Genomic DNA, 25,680 nt, shown 5'->3' with positions numbered 1-25,680 from the left:
CCCTGTCTGTGTCCTGTTTCCCTTCCCCAATCCAGCACCTTGACCTGGGTTTTCAAAATCCATGGAGACAACTGGCCAGGTATGTCTAGAAACAGCCCTGGTCTCTCCTCCTAGCTCCACATGGTCCTAGGGCTTGGTTTTTGTTTCCAATTAATTTCTTTTTTTGGTCACAGCATGTGGCATGTGGGATCCTAGTTCTGCAACAAGGGATCAAACCCACGCTTCCTGCACTGGAAGCGCGTGCAGCGTCTTAACCACTGGACTGCCAGGGAGTTCCCTCATCTGGTCCTAGGCTTTTGATACCCCTGCACTGGACGCCTACTCACCCACGATGGTGTGGATGGGCTCACGCTGAAACTTGCGCTTGATGAGAATTTCGGGGAGGTGGCGGAAGACGGAGATGGTGGAGAAGAGGTGGCTGCCGATGTCATTGACCACACTTGCCAAGGTCTGCAGAGTGGGTGAGAACTCCACCTGTGGGAGCACCAGGGAGAGGGCTCAGCACAGGCTCTGGAGGAGGTGAGTTCAGGACTAGGCAGGCTGGACACCTCAGAACCAGGCCTGGAGGCTGTAGGACAAAGCCAAAGCCTAGGGCCAAGTCTAAGGATTAACGGAAACTGACAAAGTGTGATGGTTTCAGATGTTTGGGGCAAAGTGGTTCCCACCCACCTGGGCCACACCTCCCTGAAGATCATTCTTCAAAATGACAAGCACTCGGAAGAGTGGGTTGGGGGTAGTCTTGCCATCCCCATTGATGGCCTTGGACAGTTCCAACAGAGACCACTTCACGTTCAGCCTCAAGGCATCCTCCATCATGCGGTCCAGCCGAATCGTGTACAGCATCCACTGCTGCTGAATCTGTGGGAAGAGTGGGGAAGAGAATCCCTCAGGCAAAACAGGGCAGGCCCTGGGAAAGGAGAACCAGCCAACAGGGAGGGCAACAAGTTGTTTTAATAGAAAGGCAGATATAAAGTCCTGAAGGAAGAGGCTGAAAAGCTGAAGGTTGGGTGAATCCAAGGCTAGAGTGGGATGTCTGACAGGCATACACAGAATCAGGGTGGGAGGGAGGGGGACGATCAAGAGAAGGTTCTGATGGGGCTGGGGGGACTGGGGATCTGCTCACCCACAAAGCCCTGGCCACAGGACCCTTACCTCGGGGCCGTCATTCTTGAAGACTTCATAGGAGTTGGTCATGATGGCCACCACATCCTGATGCAGGCTCATCAATTTCTGTTGCATGGCTGCCCTATGCTCTCTTTGGTCCTCCTCAAATTCCAGGTCCCTGTACACCCGTTTGCCGCTGATGCGCACCAGCAGTGTCTCTGATATCTCTTGGGCTCGCCAGCCGATGGTCAGAGTGGACGCCTTGAACTCATTCACGATCGTCTGCACCTGGAGTCAGACCACACCCATGGGGGAGTTTGGGAACAGATCCTCTGGGCCTAATTCCATCCTTCCATCTATTCTCTAGCTAGAGTTACTGACAATTAAAAAAAAAAAGAAAAGTCCTTCACTAAACACACTTCATTTCTTTCACACAATTCCCCTGGTCTCTCTGCCACTACCTGAGACTGGGGTATTAAGTACCCACATGTCAGCTTTTCAGTCAGCCTTGCAGACCTTTAGGGTCTAATGACCACAGCCTACCTTGCTGGCATGTATGCGGCACTCTGTGATGAAAAAAGCACTGGCCCCCTTCAAGGCCCAGTGCAGCTTCTTGAGCCCAGGGTGGATCTTCTTATCCAGGAACCGGATACGTTCTTTGAACAGGGCCTGCTCATCTGGGGACAGCATGGCAATGATCCTGCGAGTAAGAGAAGGCCAGTAGCTAATGGGGATGAGCTCAGAAAGACCTCATCTCCACACCAGGACACTTGGTGGAAAATCTGAAAGTTCATGATTCTAGGCAAGGACTTTCCAATACAACTTTCTGTGATGGTGGAAATGTTTTGACATTTGTGCTGCCCAGTATGGCAGCCACTAGCCACATGTGGCTGTGGGGCACTTGAACTGTGGCCTGTGCAAATGAGTAACTGAATTTTAAACTTTTATTTAATTTCAATTAACTTAAATAGAAAAAAACCACATGCATCTAGTGGCTACTGTATTGGACAGCACAGTTCTAGACACCTAAACAAGACTGCTGGTCCCATCTCTTTGCACTTGAAATGGCCTGAGAAAGGTACCCAATTTCAAGCAAAGCCTCACTTCAGAGATGAGTGCTAATGGGATTAAGAGGAGGGCCATCTTGGTTCAAACAACCTTATGTTGATATGGGCCCATAAACCTAATGCCATCAACTTCCTTCCCAAAGAAGTGACTCAGGCCAACAGTATACATGGTCCAAGTGCCTGATGGGGTGGGAGGGGACCTGTTGTTTTTCTCTGTACTCTAAAGATAGAAGACAAGGGACAGGAATAATTGTAGGGCCACATGAGAGAGAACAGGAAACCTTTTTTTTTTTTGAGATGGACAAAATATGAAGGATGTGTACTGTAGGAAATGGACAATATCATGGGGCAGATAAAAGACAAAGAGAGGGCAGGAAGTGGCATGCAGGAGGGCTTCAGTGAGGAGTGGGCCCCACCTGTTATAGTCCCGAGCGACGAGCAGCAGGTTTTCTTGAAGAATGCGCAGGTCCTCGGCACGTTCAGCCACATTCACCACGTAATGGGGTGTCTCGAACAGTAACCGCTCCCAGTAGTCGATCTCCACAAAGAGGATCGACAGGGTCCTTGCGGAGAAACACAGGCAGAGCCTCTGAGGTGGCTGTGCAAGGGCGCAAGCCAGAACCAACACCAGTTCGAGAGGTATGGAGTTGGGGAGCATGGAGACATTTAAAAGTAAGAAGTGAAGCAGAGGGGTTTCTTTGGTGGTCCAGTGGCTAAGACTCTGCACTCCCCATGCAGGGGGCCTGGGTTCAATCCCTGGTCAGGGAACTGGATGCCACATGCTGCAACTAAGACCCAGCGCAGCTAAGTAAATAGATAAAATAAATGAAGCAGAACCTCCGGGTAAAGAAGGCAACTGGACCCACTGACTTTTGCTCCTCTCCCCAAACCACTAAAACAACAGTAAAGAATGTTTCATTTGTTTAAGGCATAAACCCACAAATACAAGGAGATAGTAACTGAAAACATTTGAAAGGTGGAAGAGCAGATGGATAAGGAGCAGAAGAAGAGTCCTCAGCTGGTGGCGGAGATGGCTAAGAACCCCCTCCCAAGGCTCGGGGGGCCCGTAGCTCCAAGGATCTCCGGAAAGGCGTGATGGTGGGACTAAAACAAGCAGAATAGCTGAAAGTTTAGGAAGCGGCCCTACTCTGCGGAGTTAAGCAAGCTGCCCCTCCTCGCCCCAGCCTAAGACTGAAGGCTTCTTGTCTGGGGAAGCAGTGCAGAGACAAACAGAGGGTCCCTGGACTGGGGACCCCAGGCCCAGTTGTAGGAGAGAGTAACCCACTGAAAGCAGGGCGGTGAGTCACCACGTACACATGAATGTTAAGACCCCCACTTCCCCTTTCCACCCAGACACCAGTCTCTGGCACCAGGACCTATATCCTCCGGAAAAGAGTTTGAGAGATGGTTTTCTGTGACCTCAGACCAGCCTAAATGGAAATGTGCCGAGGGTGATGACCTCTGGAGTTGCCAGGAAACAGCCCATCCAGACAGGCCTGCAGTTGAGAAGCCCCCCCTTCCTGCTCAGCAGAGCTGCCAATCAGCTTTCCAGCCCCGGTCCCTGAAATACAATCAGACAACCAAGGGTCGCAGAACACTGGTCTCTGCCTCTCCTTGCATAAAAGGTGGGAGTCAGTTCAGTTCAGTTGCTCAGTCGTGTCCAACTCTTTGCAACCCCATGGACCGCAACACGCCAGGCCTCCCTGTCCATCACCAACTCCCGGAGTTTACTCAAACTCATGTCCGTTGAGTCGGTGATGTCATCCAACCATCTCATCCTCTGTCATCCCCTTCTTCTCCCGCCTTCAATCTTTCCCAGCATCAGGGTCTTTTCCAATGAGTCAGTTCTTCACATTAGGTGGCCGAAGTATTGGAGTTTCAGCTTCAACATCAGTCCTGCCAATGAAGACTCAGGACTGATCTCCTTTAGGACTGATTGGTTGGATCTTGCAGTCCAAGGGACTCTCAAGAGTCTTCTCCAACACCACAGTTCAAAACCATCAATTCTTTGGCACTCAGCTTTCTTTATATTCCAACTCTCACAGCCATACATGACTACTGGAAAAACCATAGCCTTGACTAGATGGACCTTTGTTAGCAAAGTAATGTCTCTGCTTTTTAATAAGCTGTCTAGGTTGGTCATAACTTTTCTTCCAAGGAGTAAGCGTCTTTCAATTTCATGGCTGCAGTCACCATTTTTTGGGCTTACCATTTTGGAGCCCCCAAAAATAAAGTCTGTCACTGTTTCCATTGTTTCCCCATCTATTTGCCATGAAGTGATGGAACCAGATGCCATGATCTTAGTTTTCTGAATGTTGAGTTTAAACCCAACTTTTTCACTCTCCTCTTTCACTTTCATCAAGAGGCTCTTTAGTTCTTTCTTTGCTTTCTGCCAAAAGGGTGGTGTCATCTGCATATTTGTGTTGGTATTTCTCCCGGCAATCTTGATTCCAGCTTGTGCTTCATCCAGCCCAGCGCTTCTCATGATGTACTCTGCATATAAGTTAAATAAGCAGGGTGACAATATACAGCCTTGATGTACTGCTTTCCCTATTTGGAACCAGTCTGTTGTTCCATGTACAGTTCTAACTGTTACTTCCTGACCTGCATATAGATTTCTCAAGAGGCAGGTCAGGTGGTATTCCCAACTCTTTAAGAATTTTCCACAGTTTGTTGTGATCCACACAGTCAAAGGCTTTGGCATAGTCAATAAAGCAGAAATAGATGTTTTTCTGGAACTCTCTTGCTTTTTCCATGATCCAGCAGACATTGGCAATTTGATCTCTGGTTCCTCTGCCTTTTCTAAAACCAGCTTGAATATCTGGAAATTCACAGTTCACGTACTGTTGAAGGCTGGCTTGGAGAATTTTGAGCATTATTTTACTAGTGTGTGAGATGAGTGCAATGGTGCGGTAATTTGAGCATTCTTTGGCATTGCCTTTCTTTGGGATTGGAATGAAAACTGACCTTTTCCAGTCCTGTGGCCACTGCTGAGTTTTCCAAATTTGCTGACATATTGAGTGCAGCACTTTCACAGCATCATCTTTTAGGATTTGAAATAGCTCAACTGGAATTCCATCACCTCCACTAGCTTTGTTTGTAGTGATGCTTCCTAAGGCTCACTTGACTTTGCATTCCAGGATTCTGGCTCTAGGTGAGTGATAATACCATGATGATTATCTGGATTGTAAAGATCTTTTTTGTATAGTTCTTCTGTGTATTCTTGTCACCTCTTCTTAATAGCTTCTGCTTCTATTCGGTCCATACCATTTCTGTCCTTTATTGTGCCCATCTTTGCATGAAATGTTCCCTTGGTATGTCTAATTTTCTTGAAGAGATCTCTAGTCTTTCCCATTCTATTGTTTTTCTCTATTTCTTTGCATTGATCACTGAGGAAGCCTTTCTTATCTCTCCTTGCTATTCTTTGGAACTCCAAATTCAAATGGGTCTATCTTTCCTTAAACAGAAAAAAGCAACCAGAAGGGAAGGAGAGGGGATGGAGATGCAGAAAGGTGGCCCACCCCCGAAAGAAAAAACAGAATCACAGCGAGCATCCTGAGAGAGAGATAAGAAACAAAGAGCGTCCGTGAGACAGAAACAAGATGCTATAAAAGGGACACAAAGAGAGCTCTTGGAAGTTAAAAATAAAGCAGAAAAAAAAAGATACAAGATAAATGACAGAGACCCCTCATAAAATAGAGACATAAAGATGAAAGGCAAAGAGGATGTTGCATGAAAAAGAGAATATAAAACTCTCTGTGAACAATTCTTTACATTGATTACATATTGGCAAGGTAATATCTGGGGAATACCGGATTGAAAATTAAAATTCATTTAACTTGTTTCTTTCTCCTTTATGACAAGTAATGCCAAAAATTTTTTAATTGTGTCTGTGGCCCTTGTCCTAAGTGTCCTTTGCCACCTCACACCCAGTGACCTGACCTTCTCCTCCCCACTCAGAGGCCACGCCCTGGAACTCATGTCCCGCCACCTTTACAGTCAGTCTCCAAGCAGATGGTCCCTCCCCAGCTCAGCTTCCTCGCCCATCCCAGTACCTGCACTCAAGTCCTCCCAGTCGACCTTTGATCCCATGGGGACGTTCAGGTCACTGACCCCTGGCCTTTCCTCTTGCCTGTTTGTCCCCTTCCACCTCCATCCCCTCCTCCAAGGACCCTGCCCGCTTCCGCTGCTCTCTCACCAGTTCTGTCTTTCGCCTCCTTCTTTAGGCTAAGCCACCTGACCAAACCCCATCCCTGGCTCTGTTCGCCTCCTTCTTTAGTCTAAGCCACCTGACCAAACCCCATCCCTGGCTCTGTCCACTCTCTTCTCTGCTGAGGCCATGTGAAGGTGGCCAAGCAAAGCTGGAGAAGATCACACGACTACACAGATTAGCAGGCTGCACGTCCAAGATCTCTGGTCCCAGCTGGCCTCTAAGGCTGCACCCCTGGGGTTTCCCCAATCTCCTGTCCTTCCTGTTCTCACAGGGACTGTTTGCAAATCCTCTGCTTTCTCAAACCTGGTCTGCTCCTCTCGCTCTCCACAGAAAGCCCCACCTCTTCCCTCAAAGAAATACAAAAGCCACCAGGAGAGAACTCCACATGCTTCCTGCTCTAAAACTTATAAACGTAACTGACCCCATACCTATGATTTCTTCTGTTTACTACAGAAGAGGCCCTCCTTGCATCCAAGGTCAAGTCCTTCCAATCCAGCTTCCCTTTGCATCCTCAGACACCATCTTTTCCAGCTTGCCTACACTCCCACCCTACTCGTTCCTTCCCATCAACATTTAAATAAGCCAAGTTTCTACAATCTTAAAACAAAATCAAAACACCACCTACCCTCGACTCCACATCCTGGCACCACACTGCTTGCCCCCTTCACAGCCTGCCTTCTGTGAAAAATCGGCCTCCTGAATTCCCTTCCTTTCTTTTCCTCTCGTTCCTCAGTCCCAAGAGCTGCCTCCCACCCTCCCCTCTAAGTCTGCGTTTTTAAAAGATTTTTTAAATTATTTATTTATTTGGCTGCACCAGGTCTTAGTCGTGGCACACAGGATCTTCAGTTGCCGCATGCAAACTCTTAGTTGCAGCATGTGGCATCTGGTTCCCTGACCAGGGGTTGAACCTGGGCCCCCTGCATTGGGAGCATGGATGGAGTGTTAGCCACTGGACCATCAGGGAAGTCCCTAAATCTGCTTCCGTCTAGCTTGCCCAGGATTCCTCATAGGACTTCTTGTAGCTACACTTTGAGAACCTCCTTGGCCTCACCCTCCCCTCTAAGTCTCCACATCTGGTGGCCTCCTCTCTGCCTTCCTCCCTGGCTTCTGAACCTCGGTGCTTCTCTTGTCAGCTCCACACGTCAGGACAAGCAGCCTTTTCTCTCCAGGGTCCCTTGGAAATCTCATCCAGCTGACTCTGGAGACTCAGCGAAGCATCCACCTCCCCCACAGCTCCCTGGCACGCCAGCCCCTCGAGGTCACGCACACCCAGCACACTAGCCCTGGGTGACCTTACCTACTGTGCGGCTTCAGCTGCCTCTCTCAGCCGAGGACACCTGCATCCGTGCAGAAATGGCCCTGCCCCACTGTCTGGGCCAGAACCCGTGTCGTCCCTCACCTCGACCTTCCAATATCCAACCAAGCACCAGCTCCTTTGGATTTCATCATCAAAAGCAAAGTTCAGGAATTCCACTTACTCCAAGGCAAGCACAGCTCTAATGCAACGATAAACTGCAACTGAGTTTTGGCCTAAAGTTGGGTGAAAGAGCGAGAGGTCCATCTACAAGAGTCACTGCTCCAGGGTTCCAGGCATTTGCTGCCAAATGGGATATGGGCTCGGTGTGATTTCAAGAGAGGCCAGAAAGTGAATTTTTATATAAAGTCTCCTGAATTGTAAGTGTTGACAGATAGTTCAACTGAAAAATATAAGTAGGAGGGCTTCTGGACTGCTGGCCACATTCTTTCCTTGACCTAGGTGACAGTAGCAAGGGTGTTTATTTTATACCTATAGATTACATTGAACATGTAGGTTTTTAAGTAATTTTCTATATGTATGATATGATCTTTCATAATTAAAAAAATGTTTTAAAAGGGAAAAACTGGACCTTCCTGGTAGCACAGTGGATAGGAATCTGTTTGCCAATGCAGGGGACGTGGATTTGATCCCCAGCCTTGGAAGAGAAGCCCACACAACACAACAAAGAGTACCCCCGCTTGCTTCAATTAGAGAAAGCAACAAAAGACCTAGTGCAGACCAAAATGAAATTAATAAGCAAATTTTTAAAAAGGAAAAAACTATTTTAAACAAGAGAATTAGTTGTAAAAGGGACTGGGTACAAAATTAACTTATTAAAATCAAAGTTTTCCAATATAAAAACTATAACCAGTTCAATATTATCATGGAGAAAAAGAAACCAATGATAATTAAAACAACAAAAATTAAGAGATCACCAAAAGATGTTAATATATATTATCACATTTCTTGTTAGTCGGTTAATATGTATGAAAAATATCTATGAACAAAAGAACAGGACTTAAATAAATTGAAAGAAAGAAATGCTATTCTTGGATAGAAAAAACTCAAATCTTAAAGATGTTCATTCTTCTTAAGTTAACCTATAAATTTAACCCAATCTTGTCCCCCCACCCCACCCCCACCCCACCCCTCGCCAAATATAGGAATAGGACCATTTGGGGAACTAAACAAAGAGATTCCAATGTACTTATGAGAAATAAATATTTAAAATATCCAAGAAAAAAAATCTAAAAAGGAGAGTAATGAGGACAATAATAAAAACAATTTGGTCTCTACATATGAATAAATAGACCTATCAGAACAGGATAGTGAATCCCAAAATAGACACAGACATACTTGGGAATTTGTTATACTATAAAGATAGCAGTTCAATAAATGAGATTGGGTCAACTGACTAGCCATCTGGGGATATATTTAAAAAAAACACAAAACCAACTCAAGTTGCATCTGTGCTTCTCTCCCTAAATCAAAATAAACTGAAAATGGATCCAAGAACCAAATGTAAAGACTAAAAATCACAAAATGCCAGGAGAAAATATGTAATATTTTAAACACTTTTACATCTTGAGTAAGAGTCATTTGACTTTGTAAATCTGTGTGTTTTCTTCTTTTTTTGGAAAAAGAAATTACATTTTTTAATCAAAGAGGATAAAAAGCCCCTTAATCTCAAGATACTCTGATGAAGCTTTATATCCTGAATATCACCAAGATGTCATCTTAAAAGAACACTGAGGTGAAAATTTCAGAATATTTTGTGTCTGTTCTACTAAGCAAGCACTAAAGTAGCAATATAGGACATGACATCACAGTGCAAGTTTTCCACCTTTATTGGAGAGGACTCTACCAAGGAAGGAAATTATTATCAAGCGCTCATTTGTGATATGTGCTTTAAGAGACTGTGGACAAAGAAATGCTGTTTTTCACACCTTGACAATCTTCACTGAAGTATGTGTTATTTTTGAAACTGTGTCAAAATTCTTCAAAGGGAAGAAGGCTCTCTCAAATAGGAATGAACAGCAGATTACTGGACAGTTAAGGAAAGCCTCCAATGTAAAGGAGAGCCAAAATGAAGGAAAACTGCTTTCAATCTAGAATCCCATGAAGGACTAACAGGTGTCAGGCAGAAAACAGTTGTTGTCAATCATGTAAGAATTCAAAAAGTTTACCTCCCATGTAGCATGGAAAGCTACTAAAGAATGTACTCCATCAAAGTAAGAGCATAAACCAAGAAAGAGGAAGACAAAGGAAAGGGGGAATCAAATAACAAAAGAGGCTCAGAGAAGTCCCACAGTGACACCTGGCCTCAAAACCAACCAGTTGGACTGAAGGGACAAGGGAATTCCAGGAGGGATAGCGCTAAGAACACAAAATTGGTAACATACGTGATAAGTCAGATAGCAAAGGAAAATATTATCTGAAGGAATTTATTGGTTGGTCTGGAAGAATTAATGATAGTGAATAGTGTGCTAACAAAAACAGTGAGGTCATTGTTATTTCCAAAAAGAACAAGTGTCATACAAGCAAGGAGAGAACTGCAATAACTGAACATGATTTGGCTCCACAGTAAACAATACTAACAGAGTCATATTAAGAAAAACACTGAACGTCAGTTTAACCACAAATTCTATCATAGCTATACCAGGATGGTGGAGGGGTGTAAATATGTATGGGAACACTTCTAGTAACAGAATCATATTCTCTTACGCTCTTCAAGCTGGAGGCCTTGAATTTGACTCTGTCAACATCTTGGTAAGCCCGCTTGGATACATATACTATCCAACAGTGCACTAAATTGTTTCTTCATTTCCTCAGCTTGACAAGACTTTTCAAAATAACTTTAAGCCAAATTATCAAATTTTAACTTGTCAGTCAATACGATGAATTTGAAAAACACCTTCCTGATGCTGAGGAAGGTGTCCCTATGAGGAAGGTGTCCCTATGAGGACATTTTTTCACAATGATGCTCAGGCTTAGCCAGAAATTTGTCAAGAAGTTTCTGGAATGCAAATTTATTTTCCTGATACATAACATTTCTTAAAAAAAAAAACAAACATAACAAAACCAGTCTGGGACTTCCCTGGTGGTCCAGTGGTTAAGCCACTGTACTTCCAATGCAGGGGGCATGGGTTGGATCCCTGGTTGGGAAATTAAGATCCCACATGCCTCGTCATGGCATGGTCAAAAAAATTTTAATTTTAAAAAATCAGTCTGGGGAATTATTTTTGTAAAATATTTTCTGTTTCCTTGGACAAGTGCTCAGGCAATGGAGCCAGGGCAAGTAGGCTGACTGGGGTTGGTGCTGACAGCCCAGAATGAACTGACCTGATGGAGAAAGCGCTGTCAGACCAGAGAGAAAAGGAGGAAGAGGAAGTCCCAGTCGCAAAACACTGTCAGACGCCAGTGTCCCTTGTCCTGCCCTGGAGAAGTCCTGCTACACAGAGGAGTTGGCTTACACAGCGATAACACAACTCTTTTTCAGCCAGGGTACAGACGCCATCTGGAATATGTTTGTGTTAAGTGCAATCTGTAAGGCTGGTCTGGTTGTAAAATGTGGTAAAAGCCAATTTGGACTTCAGAGTTCAAATATTTGGGATAGAAGGTAAGACAACAAAATCCTTTGTAAGATCAGATCAGTGCTGTTAGGGACTGGAAGTCTCCCAGAACGGAGGGAGAGCCAGGTAATTCTGAGGACAATCAGGGCATTTGAAGAGCACACTTATTTCAAGACCTTATCTAGATCATGAGCACAAAAAAGTACTTGATAAAGTTATCTGCTCCTCGTTGGAGGAATCAATTGGTTTAGAAAAGCTGAAACTGTCTTGGATGTCTTTACTGGTTTAATGAGCCCAGACTTTCCAAAATCCTTCCCTGTGATCATGATTTTTTGTTTTTTCCCCCATACATTATTTACTGGATTGAGGTAGTTTTAGCTTAAAGCCACAAAAATGTAAAGCAGCTTATAACAGATCCCTCTAGACAACAATTGCCAAAGGATCGGGGTACCTCTTCTCTCTGGAAGAAGTGTTTTAGCCATTATTTGGGTTTCTGCTAAACCCAGGCCACAAATATTTGGCCCAAAAAGACTGCATAAAGATTGTGCAAACGGTATTTGAGATAAATATCCAATGTGTCTCTTGACAACAGATGATCACAGCAGACAGAAAGCAGTCTCCTAAGCTTATTGGGGCTACGTGGCCAGGTGCTAAGCTCAAACATCAGGTGGACACACCACGGTGGGGAGAAGGGAACAAGACTCAGGGAGTCCAGGTGAAAGCCCCCAGCACAGAATGTTCAGGACCCTTGTGGAAACCATGCAACTTCTAGGTCTACCAGTAGAGGGTTGATGGATTAAATTATGGTACAGTCAAAGCATGGGAAGCTGTAAACCATGAAAAGTAATTATGCAGTCTGTACACACAGAATGGAAAATCTCCCACACATATTGTTAACCTCAAAAAAAGCAAGTTAAGAAATGCTGTTTATAATGGGATCCTGTTTTATGTGTGCAGTGTGTATTTTTGATTACATGGTAATCATGGTTACCTCTAGGGAGTGGAGCTGTGTAAAGGATTTTCACTTTTTCCTTTATATTCTTCTATACATCAATCTCTTTTTTTTTTTTTTTTCTTTTACAGTCAGTATGCACTACTTCTGTTATTTAAATTCTTTAATTTAAAAAGTCAAAAAAGAGGGACTTCCCTGGTGGCCCAGTGCCTAAGACTCCTCACTTCCAATACAAGGGGGTTGGGTTCCACCCCTGGTCAGGAAACTAGATTCCACATGCTGCAACTAAAGACCCAGCGTTCCACAGCTAAGACCCTAAGACCGGGCACAGCCAAATAAATACATTTTTAAGTAAAGTAATTAGCCTCCAATTAAAATAAATAAATTTAAATTAAAAAAAAAAAAGATTCTAAAAATTAAAGAAAAATAACCATATGAAGCATATGAAATGGGGGGAACATGAACCAAATCTTTAAGAGTGGTTATCTTTGGGGGAATCTTGTTCTTCCTTCTACTTTTCTGCATTCTGCAAATTTTCTAAAAGGATCAAGAATTTTATAATAGAAAAAAATCAAATAAATCTTTTGAGAACACTTCAGATGTAAAGAATAGTGTGAACTGCTGCTGCTGCTAAGTCGCTTCAGTCGTGTCCGACTCTGTGCAACCCCAGAGATGGCAGCCCACCAGGCTCCCTCGTCCCTGGGATTCTCCAGGCAAGAACACTGGAGTGGGTTGCCATTTCCTTCTCCAATACATGAAAGTGAAAAGTGAAAGTGAAGTCGCTCAGTTGTGTCTGACTCTTCGCGACCCCATGGACTGCAGCCTATCAGGCTCCTCCGTCCATGGGATTTTCCAGGCAAGAGTACTGGAGTAGGGTGCCATTGCCTTCTCCATAGTGTGAACAGTATGCTACTATTCATATTAAAAAGTACTTAAGAGATTTCCCTGGCAATCCAGTAATTGAAACTTCATGCTCCCAACGCAAGAGGCTCGGGTTCAATCCCTGGTCAGGGAACTAAATCCCACAATTAAAGATCCCTACATGCTGCATACCACAACTAAGACCCAGTGCAACCAAATAAATAAATATTAAAAATAAATCTTATTGTTGATTTATGAGGCCATTTTATAGGATCCTGCTTGGCCATACCTCAAAAAACCATGAGCCCTATCAAAGCAGATCTCAACACCCCTCCCTGGTCAAAGGCCTATCTCAAACCTCTTACCCTCTGGTCTTCACATCCTGCTTGTCACCTGCTTCCTGATCCATGTGGCTTCTCATCTCTGTCCTTCTCACTACTGCCTCCCCCTCACCCCTTTGACCAGACACTCAGCACTGTCTCCCCATCTTGGTTCTTTTGCTTCAAACATCATGTGTCATCTTCTCCCAGTTAGGTTGCTTTTGGCTCCCAGGACAGACACACTCAGTCTCTCTGTCCATCTCCACACAGGCCCTCTCTGGAGAAGCCCCTTCCGCATTTTCCCCAACAAATAAGGACATTCCATGAGTTAAAGCCAGTTCTAGAAGCCTGGGAAGCCACTCTTACTATAGGGGCTTGCTGATGACAAGGAGCCCAAACCTATCAAGAAGAAAGTGATTTCCTTCCTATTAGGAAAATGTTGTCATCAGAAGGGTTGTCATCTCTGTAGAAGGCCACCTTACCAAGTTCCTCTTTTTATTTCTCTCTTCTGCATCTTATCTGGGAAGGAGGCAGGGCTCCAGGGTGTAACAGTTCACTTACAGAGCAACAGGGGGCAAGGAATCGTCACTGGACACATCCCCTGTGCCCATCTTGGTTCTTAGCACACGGAAGGCACTCACTATGTATTTTTGAATAACTAATGAATAGACTGGTTAAACTGAAAACCTGGTGATATGAGAATGTCATGATTCTACAACTATAGGAGAGGGTGCGACCTGAGAGCCCCACTGCCTCTCGGGAAAGCCCCCTCAGTGGCTCAGGGTTGGGATGATTTCGCTGAGCCACCATGGCCACCTAGTGGCAGGACACCCACATCACTGGTATAGTAGGTGACAGCGGATTTTCTATTTTTAATCGGTTGTTTTTTGTTTTGTTCTGTTTTTTTTAAGACTAAGAAGTGGGAGGAAACATATTACTGGGTAAGAGAGAATCAGAGGAATGGAAAGGAGGAACCAGGAGACGGGAGTTAAAATTTTCAGGAGGGCTGGGGAAGGGAAAGGCACCATAGAAAGGACGAGCAGAGGGGGAGAGGGGCGGGGAGGGTCTCCTACTTGTCAAAGTTCACGTCCAGCATGCCCGCCTTCTCCTGGCTGATTCGTAGCAATGGCGTGTCCAGCCGCCGAATGCAGTCCTTGTCCAGTGTGGCTGTCCAGTCTTGGAAGGTTTTTCGCACCAATTCATCAATGGCCTGAACCATCTGCTGGTAGGTGTGCACACTCTCCTCTCCAGTCCCGATGTGGGGCAGGAAATGAGCATTAGAAAGACACTGTGGAGGAGAACCAGGGATGCTGGGATCCACCTGCCACGTTCCTCCGTGTTATCATCGCCCTGAGAGCCCTATTCCCCTCCCCAACACACACACCCCAATTATATGTGTAAGGCAGAGCATGGAGGTCGATTTTGACTACTGGGAGGGAAGGGAGAGCCAGAAGGAAAGGTGAGAGGAAGCAGGCACAGCAAAAGAGGTATAGTCTAAATGAAGACAGGGAAGGGGAAGGTGCGAGGAACTCGGAGAGCAGCATTGTCATATACGGGCTTCCCAGGCGGCTCAGTGGTAAAGAATTCACCTGCCAATGCAGGAGACCAGGAGACATGGATTCGATTCCTGGGTGGGGGAGATCCCCTGGAGAAGGAAATGGCAACCCACTCAAGTATTCTTGCCTGCAAGATCCCATGGACAGAGGAGCCTGGGAGACTACAGTCCACAGGGTCGCAAAGATTCGGACACAACTAAGCGACTAAGTACACATGCACACCTTGTCATACATATGCTACCATGTGTAAAATAGATAGCTAGTGGGAATCTGCTGTGTAACACAGGGAGCTCAGCTCAGTGTGCTATGATGACCTAGAGGGGTAGAATGGGGGCCGGGTGTGGAAGGGAGGTCCAAGAGGGAGGGGATATATGGATACACATAGCTGATTTACTTTGCTGTACAGTAGAAGCCAACACAACACTGTGAAACAAACATACTCCAATAATAAAATAAAATAAGAAAGAGAAGCACAGACATTCAGCTTGAGGAAAACAGTTGGGAAAAGAAAGTCAATTACAGGAGGTGAAGGATTTAAGAGACACATGGTCAAAAACAAGCATGAGCCCTTCCTCAGGACAGGCCAGTTCCTCTGACATGCCCCTTGCATCCACTTAGTCTCAGGTCAGGAAACCTCTCCAGGGAGATGCTCTGGACTGGCCCCCAGGGCTCCCACCCACCAGCCTGGGGCCCAGCCTGCAAACTCTGTCATGGCATCGAGAACAAGTTCTGGGAAAGGCCAGGCTTACGTTCATGACTCTGTCGATGCGACGCCGTAGGATGCGCACCCAGTGGGCCTGCCCTGAGTACTGAGCCATGTAGGGCTCCAGGTAGGGCCACTTCTTGTTCAGCTCACGGTTTACGAGTGCAAGCTCACTATTGAACAGCATGTAGAGGTCCACGGCCTTCTTGTCATATGTTCGCTTGATGGCCTGACGAAGAAGAGGAAGTAAATGACATGACCAGGGATATGGGGTCCCTGCAGCTCCCCATCCTGGAAGAAAGCTAAACCCCTGCCATGGGAGTCCTCCCCCCAAGCCCTCCGGACACCAGGGGGAGGGGGCGGGCAGAGACAGAGGAAGAAAAGAAGCGCTGGCAGTTTAGGACATGGGCGAGAGCACAAATGGAGGTTGGATGGCATCTGGAAGGACCAGGAGGATGTGACAGAAAGCTCAAGCGAACCAGGGGTGGAGGAAGGAAGCTGGTGGGCAGTCCCACCTCTCGGGCCGAGAGCCGATGGAAGGTGTCCAGCAGCAGCACCCCATGCTCCACGTCACGGACTAACTCGAAGGCCGAGGTGATCAAGTTCTGAGTCATCACCTCCAGGTCCTTGACTCCAGCCCGGAACCTGCACCGTTAGAGGCGTGTCAAAGGGTGCGCAACGTGGCCTGGCCCCAAGAACCTCCCCTGAATGCGACTCCGATGTTTTATGTACGGAGGGCATCCTCAGTATCAGCACTGAGTGCTTCACACACAGGAATCCATTTAGTCCTCAAAACAACTCAGTGGGGTAGGCTGTATTGCTAACCGGATTTTATAGATGAGGAAACTGAGGTCCAAGCTGGTAGAGCAATCTGTCCAGAGTCATGTTAACTAGTCTGTGGCAGAACTGGGACCCAAGGCCAGTAAGGCTGGCTGTGGCACCCTGCGTCTGAGCAGCCACCATGCGCTTCCCCTGCTCGCCCCCTATTTCTGACCTGCTGCCCCCACACTCCGCTCTGGTCTCCCCTGCCCCCCTTCCCTGTCTATGGAGGGGGTGGTCTGTGACCCTCTCACCTATTGTAGTCTTCATGCCAAGAGGTGTTCTTGACGTCCAGGATGCCCCCGCGGACGGCTCGCAGCACGTGCAGGTTTTTGTGAAAGATGTCCTCAATCTCCAGCAAGTTCCGTGTTATCTGGGGCCCCTGGGCACCGAAGAAGCAGGGGAGGGGACCTTGCTTTCCATCTTCCCAGCGGGCAAAATGGTACTGACAGTCACATACCTGCAAAGAAGTCAGCATGAGGCTTCCTGCCCTCCTGTCTGAGTCTTCCTGTCCCAAGTTCTTTGGTTTAGCTTGTGTTGTGGTTGTTCACTTGCTAAGTCATGTCCCACTCTTTACGACTCCATGGACTGCAGCAGGCCAGGCTTCCCTGTCCCTACTGGTTTAGCTTAAAATGGCTAAAAAACTAAGGAGGATCCACCAGATGCAAGGGGCTTCTGGGGTGAATTTTACCTGCACAATGAAATATGAAAAAAAATTTGGCCTTGGAGTACAAAATGAAGCAGGGCAAAGGCTAATAAGAGTTTTGCCAACAGAATGCACTGGTCATAGAAAACACTCTCTTCCAACACAAGAGATGACTCTACACATGGACATCACCAGATGGTCAATACCAAAATCAGACTGATTGTATTCTTTGCAGCTGAAGATGGAGAAGCTCTATACTGTCAGCAAAAACAAGACTGGGAGCTAACTGTGGCTCAGATCATGAACTCCTTATTGCCAAATTCAGACTTAAATTGAAGAAAGCAGGGAAAACCACTAGACCATTCAGGTATGACCTAAATCAAATCCCTTATTATTATACAGTGGAAGTGACAGATTCAAGGGATTAGATCCGATAGACAGAGTACCTGAAGAACTATGGACCGAGGTCCGTGACATTGTACAGGAGGCAGGGATCAAAACCATCCCCAAGAAAAAGAAATGCAAAAAGGCAAAATGGTTGTCTGAGGAGGCCTTACAAATAGTTGAGAAAAGAAGAGAAGCTAAAGACAAAGGAGAAAAGGAAAAATATACCCCTGTGAATGCAGAGTTCCAAAGAATAGCAAGGAGAGATAAGAAAGCCTTCCTCCGTGATCAATGCAAAGAAATAGAGGAAAACAATAGAATGGGAAAGACTAGAGATCTCTTCAAGAAAAATTAGAGATACCAAGGGAACATTTCATGCAAAGATGGGCACAATAAAGACTAGAAATGGTATGGACATAACAGAAGCAGAAGATATTAAGAAGAGGTGGCAAGAATATACAGAAGAACTGTACAGAAAAGATCTTCACGACCCAGATAACCACGATGGTGTGATCACTCACCTAGACCAGGCATCCTGGAATGAGAAGTCAAGTGAGCCTTAGGAAGTATCACTATGAACAAAGCTAGTTGATGTGATGGAATTCCAATTGAGCTATCTCAAATCCTAAAAGATGATGCTGTGAAAGTGCTGCACTCGATATGCCAGCAAATTTGGAAAACTCAGCAGTGGCCACAGGACTGGAAAAGGTCAGTTTTCATTCCAAATCCCAAAGAAAGGCAACGCCAAAGAATGCTCAAACTACCGCACAATTGCACTCATCTCACTAGCAAAGTAATGCTCAAAATTCTCCAAGTCAGGCTCCAAAAGTACATGAACTGAGAACTTCCAGATGTTCAAGCTGGATTTAGAAAAGGCAGAGGAACCAGAGATCAAATTGCCAACATCCACTGGATCATCGAAAAAGCAAGAGAGTTCCAGAAAAACATCTACTTCTGCTTTATTAACTATGCCAAAGCAACAAACTGTGGAAAATTCTTAAAGAGATGGGAATACAAGATCACCTTACCTGCCTCCTGAGAAATCTGTATGCAGGTCAAGAAGCAACAGTTAGAACTGTACATAGAACAACAGACTGGTTCCAAATAGGGAAAGGAGTACATCAAGGCTGTATATTGTCACCCTGCTTATTTAACTTACATGCAGAGTACATCATGTAAAATGCTGGCCTGGATGAGCACAAGCTGGAATCAAGATTGCCAGCAGAAATATCAATAACCTCAGATACACAGATGACACCACCCTTATGGCAGAAAGCGAAGAACTAAAGAGCCTCTTGATGAAAATGAAAGAGAAGAGTGAAAAAGTTGGGTTTACACTCAACATTCAAAAAACGAAGATCATAGCACCTGGTCCCATCACTTCATGGCAAATAGATGGGGAAACAATGGAAACAGTGAGAGACTTTATTTTCTTGGGCTCCAAAATCACTGCAGATGGTGAATGCAGCCATGAAATTAAAAGACATTTGCTCCCTGGAATAAAAACTATGACAAACCTAGACAGCATATTAAACAGCAGAGACATTACTTTGCTAACAAAGGTCCATCTAGTCAAAGCTGTGGTTTTTCCAGTAGTCATGTATGGATGTGAGAGTTGTACCATAAAGAAAGCTGAGCACTGAAGAACTGATGCTTTTGAACTGTGGTGTTGGAGAAGACTCTTGAGAGTCCCTTGGACAGCAAGGAAATCCAACCAGTCCATCCTAAAAGAGATAAGTCCTGAATATTCATTGGAAGGACTGATGCTGAAGCTGAAATTCCAGTATTTTGTCCACCTGATGTGAAGAACTGACTCATTGGCAAAGACCCTGATGCTGGAGAAGATTAAAGGCAGGAGGAGAAGGGGACGACAGAGGATGAGATGGTTGGATGGCATCACTGACTCGATGGATGTGAGTTTGAGCAAGCTCCAGGAGTTGGTGATGGACAGGGAACCCTGGCATGCTACAGTCCATGGTGTTGCAAAGAGGTGGACACAACTGAGCGAATGAACTGAACTGAACTGAAATGAGGCAGTGATAACAGGCAAGAGTCTCTGAGCACAGGATGGTGGCCAGGTGCACAGCCATATGATAAGAACCAAAGAGGCAAGTTTTGTGTGTAGCCTCACCCCCAGCCCCAGCTCCCCCAGCTCCCCCAGCCCCCGGGCCAGGATTCTGGAGCATCTGCTATGGGCTCTCAGTCTCCCTGACAGTCTTCCTACCTCGATGAGGTCCTTGCAGCGTTGTACAAAGGCATCGACCTGGGCAAATATGCTGGTCTGGTCTAGGATCCAGCCCCGGGTGGAGAACCTGACGTGAGAAAGACTGACCAGTTGGAAGCGGGAACATGAGGCATTTACCTCCCCAGGCCAGGCTAGAACCAGGAGTTCTGGTTCAAAGGGAGCCTGAGAAAATGAGACCCCAGGAAACAGTTTTTCTGAACGCCAAGTAAAGAAACACAAGGTGAGGAGAGCCAGAGAGAAAAAGAAAACATCTTGGTTCTAAGAAAGAGTTTGGTGGTGGTGGTGGTGGTGGTTTAGTCTCTAAGTCATGTCTGGCTCTTGCAACCATATGGACTGTAGCCCTCTAGGCTCCTCTGTCCATGGGATTTCCCAGGCAAGAATACTGGAGTGGGTTGCCATTTCCTCCTCCAGAAGAGAAAGTTTACACACAATGAAATTTTAGACTTTAGAGCCAAGGAAGGAGGAAAAGACCAGGAGGGATTCCTGGGTTGAGGGAGGGGAGGTTACTTAGAGTTAGGAGGACCTAGGACTGCAAGCTAGAATATCTGCGTCCAGAGAGAAAACTCGGACCATGTAAAAACGCTACCAAAAAAAAATACAGTCCACAGGCTTAAAGTACAAGCAGAAGAGATCAAAATCTCCCCACTCCAGGAGTGACAAGCGGTAACACACAGGATGTCCAGATATGTCGTACTGGGTATGTGTCTGCACAGCCCGAAGGTAGTGGTCCTTCCAGGCGTGACAGCAAGAGATGCAGCCTTGTAGGTCCTCCTTGCTAGAGATGACGTAGCCCTCAAAGATGCGGTCCAGGGAGATGGCATGGCAGCACAGGCGAATGATCTCATTGCTCATCTGCGGGAGGAGTCCCGACAATCTCAGTTCGCAGCCTTAGTTGCACCGACCCTCTCTTGGAGCCCCCAAGACCACGCCTCAGGTCTCGGGCTCCTACTTCTTGATACCCATGGCTCCTCTCATCCCTGGTCCTCCACTGCTGGTGCGGCAGCACCTCTGGGTTCCACCTCATTTGCCCACCTCATTTCCAGCCAGTGCTCAGCTCAGCACCCTTTCCCCACTCTTTGCCCCTCCCCCAATGAAATATGCCGGATTCTGCTCCTCAAAAGCCAGTGTTCCTTCCTATATCTGCCTCTCGCTCACTGCAAGGTCCATCTTTGGCAATGAGAAAGAGCAGGTCTTCCCCTCCTGTACAACTCAGCCTGGGAGTCAGACCTTCCTGGCCCCCTCCCTGTGCTCCATCAACACCTCTTCACAAAGTCCCCCTCTTCCCACCCGGGCTTCATCCATCTGGAAGCAAAGTGTCCAGTCCAGGTCCCAACTCTGAGCCTCACTAAAGCAGATGATGCAGGCAAAGGGCCTGTGGTCTCTGTCTGACCCGAACAGCATTGCTCACTACCTTTTCACCATAGATCTGCCCAGTGAATTCCACCTTCTCCAGTAATCTGCATGCTACCAACATGGCCACCCCCTCACCACCCTCTGTTCCACTCTCTGCAGACACACACCTTCCGGAAGAGGGAGGTCAGTCTCTCCCGAGTATTGTAGTGGGGAGAGTTGACCCAGATGATACGGATGAGGCTGATCAGCCTCGGGAGTTTACTAGAGATGTCCTTTGGCCTCATGAATGCCAGTTCCTGGTAAGGCTCCTTCAGGATCGACAAGAAAGTCAGGTTTGACTGTGCTTGACGAGAGCCATCCTGGCAGTAAAGAGAAATCAGGAGAAGACTTAGCCCCTGGAAAGCACAGGTTCAAAGCGAGTGCTTCTGGTCCTCCTCGAATTCCAACCGACCTGCCTTTCCCGGCAAGTATTCCCAGTTAACGTTACCTAGACCCCATCACCCCAGGTCTCTGCAACCCTTTGGGACCAGAGTGTGTGCGTGCCTACTTTTCTTCACTGACTAGTTTCTAACTCAGGTTTCGTGTCTATTCCTCTAGTTTTTCCCCTTGAACCCAGAACTCTGCACAAGGAGACGCTCAAGAGCTGTTGATCAACTGACCGGACGTCACTTGCATTCATCCCACCTTGTGGCTCCCACCATAGCCCCACCTTCACTACCTTGTTCTCAAAGAGAATTTTATACTTCTCCATCTAACTGTGGCTCAATTCCCCTTAAAGTATGTGGGTGTATGCATAATCGTGTCCAATTCCATGCAACTCCACGGACTGTAACCCACCAGGCTCCTCTAACCTCTATCTATGGAATTTTTCAGGCAAGAATACTGGAGTGGGTTGCCATTTCCTACCCCAGGGAATGGTCCCAACCCAGGGATCGACCCGTATCTCTGGCATCTCCTGCATTGGCTGGTGAATTCTTTACCACTAGCGCCACCTGGGAAGCCCCAAAACTCCCTTCAGTTCAGTTCAGTTCAGTTGCTCAATCATGTCCGACTCTGCAACCCTATGGACTGCAGCACACCAGGCCTCCATGAATACCAGTTTCAAATTCCTGCTAGGAAGAGATCACTTCTCTCTTTGTATTCTACAGATATCTCTGATCTCTGTGTGTCACAACACTAATATAATCAGCTTGTCATATTATATAAAACGTAATTTTTAAAAAAAATTTATTTTTGACTATGCTGGATCTTTGTTGCTGCACAGGCTCTTCTCTAGATTAGGCAAACAGGGGCTACTCTCTAGTTGTGTGTGGCACACTGGTTCTCATTGCAGTGACTTCTCTTGTTGCGGAAGGCAGGCTCTAGGGTGCAGAGGCTTTAGGAGTTGCGGCTCCCAGGCTCTAGAGCACATGCTCAACAGTTGTGATACATGAAGTTAGTTGCTCATCTTACTAGATCAGGGATCGAACCCACATCTCCTGTATTGGCAAATGGATTCTTTATCACTGAGCCACCAAGTGAAGTGAAAGTCACTCAGTCGTGTTCAACTCTCTGCGACCCCATGGACTACACAGTCCATGGAATTCTCCAGGCCAGAATACTGGAGTGGGTAGCCTTTCCCTTCTACAAGGGATCTGCCCAACCCAGGGATCAAAGCCAGTTCTCCCACATTGCAGGAGGATTCTTTACCAGCTGAGCCACAAGGGAAGCCCCTGAGCCACTAAAGAAGCCTTCAAATATAAGTTTTTGAAGTGTTTCTTTTGCAGCTCTCTTTGCTGAACTGAATGGGTTCGCCTTTGACCCCAGGCCACACAGTCATCTGTGTTAGCCTTCCTTCTCAGCTGGATTGTAGGGGTTGGGCTCCTAGAGGGCACTCAACATAGTACATTTGGCAAGTAACTAGGTGTCTCTCTAGTTAAACTATAAGCTCCTTGAGGCCTTGTGTTCTACTACGTTTATACTCTCCCACAAGCCCAAGTCTAAGCACTGGGTGCGTCTATCTCTGCAACTGATGAATATGTTGACTCTCTCTTCTTAGTGCCTTACATTATCCCCACCACTGGGCACTTTCTGCCAAGTCTGCATCCTTCGATCCACTCACAAACCTGGATCTGCTGGGCCAGCTTCATGAAGGGCGCCAGATAGGATGACTTGGCGAGACGCAGGATGGACTCGATGTGCTTCACTCCCGGCTTCACCAGCTGTTTGCTGATGCCAGACAGGTCCATGCATCGGTTGCGCCAAAACTCAATCTCCTCCAAAGGACCTAAGTTTTCTCCTGTCTCCACTGATTCCTGGGCACTGAGCACCTCCTTTATCTGCCGTGTCCAGTGGATCATGGAGGCTGCCGGGGAGAGGACAAAACCTCTTGCATGTCCTTGCAGCGCTCCCCACTTTCATCCTCCCCTCCACCCGCAACAGAACCCTCCTAACCCACCTCCTGTCCCAGCCTCTGGGCTGCCCATCCCTACTCCTCCCCCTCAGGAGCCCTGACACAGGAGCAACGCCAGCCACTCACTCTCTAGTCGCTGCACCAGCTCTTTGTCTTTAACCACGACCTCAGGCTTCATGTTCATGGCTTCTGTGGGGATGTAGAGGACGGTGTGCCCCTCCAGCTTATACCGAGTGTCTGAGGAAACGAAAGAACCAGGAGAGTTCACAGAGGGTGATGGGTTTATGCCACCCTAGTTCCTATCATGGCTGATGATCTGGGGCCCAGGAGCTATGTGCATCTCAGGAGAGCAGGCAGGAGAAACTAGGACTCATGCTTTTTTGACATCAGGAAAATGACAGAAGGCAAGAGGGAAAACCTTGTTGAGATGTCGTAAGAGACTGTCATAAAATGAGGTCTGAGAGCAATACAATGCCCTCGACACTCTCTTCCAGGACACAAGCACTCCCCTGCTGCCCCCACACTACCTCCAGTTTCCCTAACCCCACATGTACTCTTGGAAATTTCCAACTCCGAGCAAGTCTGGGCAACTGTTGGACCACAGAAAACTGTATCCAGATTAGAAGGCACACTGCGGACCCTGTTTCACTCATTCAGCAAACGCATTCCAAGCACCTACTCTGTGCCAAGCAACGCAGGTACTCAGGATCAATCTCCCACCTGCCTCACTCGCTCTACTATTGGTGGGGAATGGGGAGAAAACAGGCACCCCGGCCATTCCACTCACCTGTCAGGCAGGCCAAGAACCTGTGCAGGTGAGAAGCAAAATGATTTCGAATGCTCTCAGGCCAGGTTGTGTTTTTAAAGATCTGAGGGGCAAAGACGCCACTGAGCAGCCGAAGCAGGGCTGGGATGTAGGCACCCCGCACTGTCCCAAACTGCACCGTCTCCTCAAAGTTCTCTGGAGTGATGGGGACCGGGGCTTGGCGAATAAAGTAGACAATCTGGTTCTGGGTCTGCATGGAAGACAGTAGAGCAGAGTTCAGGGTCCAGGCCCAGCCATGCTACCCAAGGGAATCTGAGGCTCCAGTCATGAAACCCTGGTCGCATCCCCTTAGCATATCCTGATCCTTCTCCAAATATAAGAAACACGAGATATTTCCTGTTCTTGTCAGGGACACAACAGTTTCTGTATCCAGAGGGTTGTGGAGGAAATGCAGAGAGCACTCCTTGAGGGTAAAGACTGCGTATTCTCTACAGAACCTAGCAGTGACTGGGACACACTAGATGCTCCATAAATGACAGATGGATGGATAAATGGAATGAAAAAGATACAGGAAAAGCAGAAAGGAGATGAACCAAAGGTAAGAGACAATTGTCTAAGGTTTTTCTTTCACTTGCATAACTTTTCCCCCAATTTTTTTCTTGACCATGATGCATGTGGGTTCTTAGTTCACTGACTAGGGATTAAATCAGCACCTTCTGTACTGGAAGTTTAGAGTCTTAACCACTGGACTTCCAGGCAAGTCCCTCCCCTCATTTTTCATTTATCCTGCAGTTTTGTTTATGCTGAGTTTTTATTGTTGTTTACATTAAAAAATGCATAACTTTCATGTTGTTAAAACTTCTTAGTTTCTGACTTCTACATAGTTAGAAAAGTCATTCCTACTCTAAGAACAGTTTCACTGTTTTTTTCTTTAGTGCTTTTGTAACTACTCTTTATAATTTATTTAACTTTAAAAACTGAAAATACAGTACAAAGAAGAAATTCATAATCATTCATCTTCCCGTTACCCAGAATTAAATTTTGGCATTTTGTATTTATTTTTTAAAAAGATAAATAACTATTATTTTTGTTAAAATTATGTTAATTATAAATATCTGAAACAATGCAGAAAAGTACACAGATAAAAATTTAAATGTCGTTAAAATTCCACCATTTAGACACTAATCATTATCATTAGAGAAAATATTATTCTAGACATCTCTTGTAGATATATATACAGAAAAATAAAAAATTATTTCAAAATAGGATCATGCTATTGCTTTAGGATCATGCTATTTTAAAGTATTGAATTTAATGGAATAAAAAGACATTGATAAATTGTTGAGCTCCAAATAAATGTTTCTTTAGCTGTAAGAGAGATTTCTTCCTAAAAGACCCCTTTCTAAGGTTATAAGAAAGATTATGAAAAA

General features: G+C 46.1%; 1 protein-coding gene across 6 annotated transcripts in view; it reads right to left on the bottom strand.

Moving 5' to 3' along the window:
- The window catches only part of DNAH2 (dynein axonemal heavy chain 2), a 108,195-nt gene that overhangs the window by 65,982 nt on the left and 16,533 nt on the right, over positions 1-25,680 (bottom strand). For all 6 annotated transcript variants that reach the window (XR_011467942.1, XR_011467943.1, XM_070389410.1 and 3 more), the window contains exons 5-19: positions 24,272-24,500; positions 23,611-23,721; positions 23,198-23,436; positions 21,260-21,451; positions 20,434-20,591; positions 19,719-19,806; positions 16,719-16,924; positions 16,161-16,290; positions 15,692-15,874; positions 14,460-14,674; positions 2,588-2,734; positions 1,648-1,804; positions 1,153-1,392; positions 670-858; positions 327-474 (exon numbers count right to left, since the gene is read on the bottom strand). Coding sequence is in view for 4 of the 6 variants with exons in the window: in XM_070389410.1 (XP_070245511.1) it covers positions 327-474; positions 670-858; positions 1,153-1,392; positions 1,648-1,804; positions 2,588-2,734; positions 14,460-14,674; positions 15,692-15,874; positions 16,161-16,290; positions 16,719-16,924; positions 19,719-19,806; positions 20,434-20,591; positions 21,260-21,451; positions 23,198-23,436; positions 23,611-23,721; positions 24,272-24,500 (2,632 nt within the window). In the remaining 2 variants the exon portion in view is untranslated. The remainder of the gene's footprint in view (positions 1-326; positions 475-669; positions 859-1,152; positions 1,393-1,647; positions 1,805-2,587; positions 2,735-14,459; positions 14,675-15,691; positions 15,875-16,160; positions 16,291-16,718; positions 16,925-19,718; positions 19,807-20,433; positions 20,592-21,259; positions 21,452-23,197; positions 23,437-23,610; positions 23,722-24,271; positions 24,501-25,680) is intronic.

Source organism: Bos mutus, chromosome 19 (assembly GCF_027580195.1).
Source record: "Bos mutus isolate GX-2022 chromosome 19, NWIPB_WYAK_1.1, whole genome shotgun sequence".
Lineage (NCBI taxonomy): Eukaryota > Metazoa > Chordata > Mammalia > Artiodactyla > Bovidae > Bos > Bos mutus.
The sequence above is the reverse complement of the archived record's forward strand: the minus strand, read 5'-3'. Positions and strand labels throughout refer to the sequence as shown.